Source organism: Aythya ferina (genome assembly GCF_964211825.1).
Source record: "Aythya ferina genome assembly, chromosome: 14".
Taxonomy (NCBI): Eukaryota; Metazoa; Chordata; class Aves; order Anseriformes; family Anatidae; genus Aythya; species Aythya ferina.
Genome location: NC_140312.1, coordinates 7,769,691 through 7,774,478, shown reverse-complemented (window position 1 = coordinate 7,774,478; position 4,788 = coordinate 7,769,691). Strand labels below are relative to the sequence as shown.

The 4,788-nt window shown below is 43.1% G+C and overlaps 1 protein-coding gene across 1 annotated transcript; it reads left to right on the top strand.

Annotated features, from left to right (window-relative positions):
* The first annotated feature begins 413 nt into the window (after positions 1–413).
* MED7 (mediator complex subunit 7) lies at positions 414–1,927 on the top strand. Its single transcript, XM_084536031.1, has 2 exons — positions 414–511; positions 957–1,927. The coding sequence occupies exon 2, from the start codon at positions 975–977 to the stop codon at positions 1,665–1,667; it is 693 nt and encodes a 230-aa protein (XP_084392157.1). The 5' UTR covers positions 414–511; positions 957–974; the 3' UTR covers positions 1,668–1,927.
* The last annotated feature ends 2,861 nt before the right edge of the window (positions 1,928–4,788 follow it).

The following is a 4,788-nucleotide window of genomic DNA, read 5'->3' as shown; positions in this document are numbered from 1 at the left end:
CTGTATGTACTCAGGCTCGGATGCTCAGCTAAAGAACACTGCACACACTTTCCAAGCAAATGCTTTTATTTCGTGACCAGGGATAACACCCAAGTTTCTGATGCGCGGAAGTGCTATGTGTGACCACCACATATTTCAGTGGTTAAAGCGTCAGAATCCCGTTGGGGATCCCACTCCAAGTATTTTCCTTCCAAGCAGCCCCGGCTGCTCTGGGCTGGCAGACACCACGCGAGGATAAGCACCGAGGGGGCCTCGGGCCTACAAGGGCCACACGAGCCCCAACATGGCGCCCCATCCATGGCGACGCCCCACCCCAGGCGCCGATAGGCACCGCCTCCCGAGAGAGCGCTCTCTCTGAATGGAGCAAACCCCAGACCGGCGTTCAGAAGAGCCAATCAGAGCGCGTTTCTCTCCCAACCCTCTCTCAGCAAGCCAATTGCGAGGAGGAACAAAAGGGGGTGCCGGCGGAAGCGAGGTGCTGGCGGAAGGCTGAGGGGAGCTCGGCGCGCAGGTGAGGGCAGGCGGCCTGGCAGCTCCGTCCTGCCGCCGCCTCGGGTCCTGTCAGGGCCCGGCCGGAGCCGGGGGGCTGCGGCGTGGAGGCTTCCCTGCGGGCCGGGCCTGCCTCCCGGCGGGTTTGCTGCCGCTGCCCCCCTTCCTGGGTCGGGCCGTAGCCAGGGAAGGTGTCTCCCCCCTCTTCCTGTGGCTGCTGTGTGCAGGCCGGCTCTGCATGGGCTGAGGAGCGAGTGCTGAACGTGCCTCTCGTGAGGGGAGTGGTGGTGGGGGTGTGTCTCCGTGTAAAGCTAACCTGGGGTTATTGGGGAGCTCCCTGTGTGTTACACACTGAGACAGCTTCTGCTTGGTGCGTTGTCTCAACGTAGCCCTCACACAGCACCTTTATTTATACTGCAGGTTTGTTACACAGGGTGTATAACGTGTGTTTCTTTGGCGTTCCCTAGGTTCTTCATCGCGCAATAATGGGTGAGCCCCAGCAAGTGAGTGCTCTTCCTCCGCCTCCAATGCAATATATAAAAGAATACACCGATGAAAATATCCGTAAGGGCCTGGCCCCAAAGCCACCTCCGCCTGTGAAAGACAGTTACATGATGTTTGGTAATCAGTTTCAGTGTGATGATCTAATTATCCGCCCCTTGGAAAGCCAGGGTATTGAGCGCTTGCATCCGATGCAATTTGATCACAAGAAGGAATTAAGAAAGCTTAATATGTCTATCCTCGTCAACTTTCTGGATCTCTTGGATATCTTGATAAGGAGTCCAGGGAGTATAAAGCGAGAAGAGAAACTGGAGGACTTGAAACTGCTTTTTGTGCATGTCCATCATCTTATAAATGAGTATCGTCCTCACCAAGCTAGGGAGACCTTGCGAGTCATGATGGAAGTGCAGAAACGTCAGCGTTTGGAAACTGCAGAACGATTTCAGAAGCATTTAGAGCGAGTTGTAGAGATGATTCAGAACTGCCTGGCGTCTTTGCCTGATGACCTGCCTCACTCCGAGGGAGGGCTGCGAGTGAAAACAGAACCAATGGACACTGATGATGGCAACAACTGCATTGGACAGAGTGAAAAACAGAGAGAACGTTCTGGTTGCAAGAGAGATCAGGTTTTAGACAAAGATGCAGCTATGTGTAGCATTATTGATGAAATGACATGAAAACACTTCTTACATTAGCTCACTACAAGGAGAAGTAGAATAAATTCTGAGGGTGTATGTTATGTTTTGTTTTTCTGTTATACAAGCAGTCAAAGCATTTATAGTGCACCTGTTGGGGGGAGGTTGTGACTAAGCGGATGAGAATGTTTAATATTTTGTGAACTGTATGTGTACTGTTAAAAAACAAAAATGTGTGCTTTTTGTTAAATGATTCATGTGAGGTGAAAGCCACGTATTAAAGTTATTTTTTCTGACTTATAGCCATTTGTTTGCAGCCTTTTTGGGGGTGCTTCATTTTTTTTTTTTTTTTTAAATTGCTTTAAGCTGTGAAAGCGAGGGATCTGACTGACAGAAATTCAAACTGACAGTTCCACTGTTCCAACTACATGGTGGCTGTTTACACTTTCAGTGGGTCTTTTTCAGGAATATATAATTCAATATTAAAAATGAATTTAATGGGAAGTCTGAGAAATTTATTCTTCTCTAGCTTTGTAGTAATACAACTATTAAAGACGACTTAAGAATTACTTTATTACATATATAATACAGTGTAATTTCTCTTGTGGAGATGCTATCAGGAATCTAAATTCTTTTTTTTTATTTTGTTGGATATAAATTATAATCAGTCTTGAAAGTACAGAAATGCCTACTTTCTGTTGATGCTTAGACTAACTTTTTGTTTCCTGCATAGCTGATAAATGTGTATGAAGTAAATAATTTTGCAGTGTGGGTGCTTTGCATCTGCCTTTCAGGTGGGCTGTATGCCCAGCTGAGCACTTCTCTTGAAGGAGAGTCTGATTGGGTAATTAGCCTTTACACCAATTGAGAACTTCAAGTTTGAAAGACCCTTGAAATATTGTCAAGGGGAAGCTGTATCATCCATGTTTAAATAAAACTGTAGTTTATTTAAGGGAAAGGAGGGTTTTGTAATGAGGAAGTGGCTTCTTTACCCAATGCATCCTGTTGGGGAAATCCTACTTCTGTCTTTTTGCCATGCAAAACTTTTCCAGTGTATACAGCTAAAAGAGAAAATGGGTGGATTTCATGGGTGAGGGAACTCATTCAAACTCAGTTTTACAGAGTGATCTTGCAAGCTATGTCTTTTTTATTGGATAATTCAGTTATTTATAGAAATGCATATTTATTTAAATGGGCAGACAGAACTTAGCTGTTGGGTGGTGGGAATTGAACTCAATGCAGATGAAGATGGAATGAACTGATGCAAATATATGACTCACTGGAGGATCTCACCTGCTAATTTAAGTACATGTAATATGAGTAATAAGAAGTGGAAGCATGTTTTTCAGAAACGTGTAACTTTACAAAGTTAACACATCTGTCCTCTATACAAACACTGCTCTTTCCTTCCTTCTCCCTGGACTAGATCTAAATTATGTTGTTTGTAGGTAGCTAAAACAATCACAAGTCAGAGGAATTAATTGGGTATGTACTCTGCAAATTTTTTGAAGTGGATGGAAGTAATAGATTCAGTGCATCCTGGTTAACTGGTCATGTGCTGTGGCACTAGCTTAACACAGGTGTTTCTACTCTGCCATTGAAAAAGCTGTCATGTTTAATTTCTTTCTTTCCTCTTCGTTCATCATACATGTATGGTACGTGGGTCTAGTTTCAAAATACTCCACAAGTAATTAACAATTGTAATGATTTTTTTTTTTTCCTTCTGTGAAAACATTGAGGTAAATGGGGGTCATGTTTGTGGACACTTCTTGGAAAGTGAAAACAACCTGAAGTGTTTTAAATGTCATGATCCCCTTGCTATTAGAGGTAGCTGGCAGAGAGGATTTGCGCCGTGCTCTTGGTTGATGTTGGTCATTTGCTGAGCCACCAGGAGGAGTTCAGCTGGTGCTGAACCCTGCCCTGACACGGCTGGGGTGAGTTCAGTCCTCAGCCTTCTGCCAGGGTCAGATTGCCCTGCCTTTTCCAGCCTTGCAGAGCAGTTTCAGGATACTGCTGGTAATGATCAGAACAATTCCTGTAACAGCTGACTGCAGTGTTCTATTTCCCCAGGGGAAAAAAAAAAAAAAAAAAAAAAAAAAAGCAAAGAGGAAGCGTTTTCTTACACAGAGACCTAAATCTGCTTTTACCCACTTTGTACAAAAATCACTCTTTCTCCCTCTTTTTTCTCAGCTTTCTCTCTCAGGTTTGCTGCTGGTGTTCCTCTGCCCTTGACTGCTTTTGTCCTTTATTTTTTTCTCCTTTTTACTGAAAGAAACTGTTATTTCAGTGACTCTGCTTGCATATAAGGTAGTCAGTCCCAGGTGGCTGTGTTGGTTCTGATAAGGCCTAGCCTTATGGTTAGGGTATGTTTTTGGAAGCACTTCTGCTGCTTGTTATTTATAAAAAATAATTCCTTACAACTTGCTTTTGTCTGTATAAAAGGGTATGAGGTAGATTATCTGCTTCAGCAAAGAACGTTTGTTGGCTGGAGATCAAACACACTTTATCACATCTGCAGTTCTAGTCCAAACAATATTAAAATAATATATATCCTCAAGATGAGTTAGGGAATCCAGGGACAGGGAAAGTGGGCAGACAACACCATATTTCAAAAGATGCATTTCAATAACATTTTATCAAAGTAAGCATTGAGCCTGGACAACATAGTTTCCACCCTACTTTTTAAGTGACTTCTGTGTTGTGTTACTTTATACTGTAAAAGCCCAGATACATGCAGGACGTTTAAGAGTAGGATGATGATCGATGGCAGCTCTGCTTAGGCTACAACTCCCAAATGGTAGGGGTAGTTTCCAATGTTACCAAATTACAGCCTGACAAGAAAAATCACGTTTGCTCAAAGTAGCTCTGAACTACTTAAAAGTATTAGAGCCAAAAGTTAATTATTAAATGCTAGATTAATAGTTCCAAGTCAAACACTTTCTGTTTATGACAGTTCATTGCCTGGACTAGTTTTCCCCCTAATTTTACTTACCATGGCAAGAAAAAGGTATGGGAAGCAATACGGAGCATTGTATTATTGTTAGCTCTCGGCTTGGTGGAGCTGACAACAGTTTCACTGACTATAATTGCGCAGATTTGTGAAGAAAAAAAAAACAAAACAAAAAAAACAGAAGTATATTTTTGAAGTACTGCTAAGTATTTT

What these genes read in the sequence shown, in the direction of transcription:
- MED7 (XM_084536031.1), top strand. Translation starts at nt 975, where the DNA reads ATGGGTGAGCCCCAGCAAGTGAGTGCTCTTCCTCCGCCTCCAATGCAA.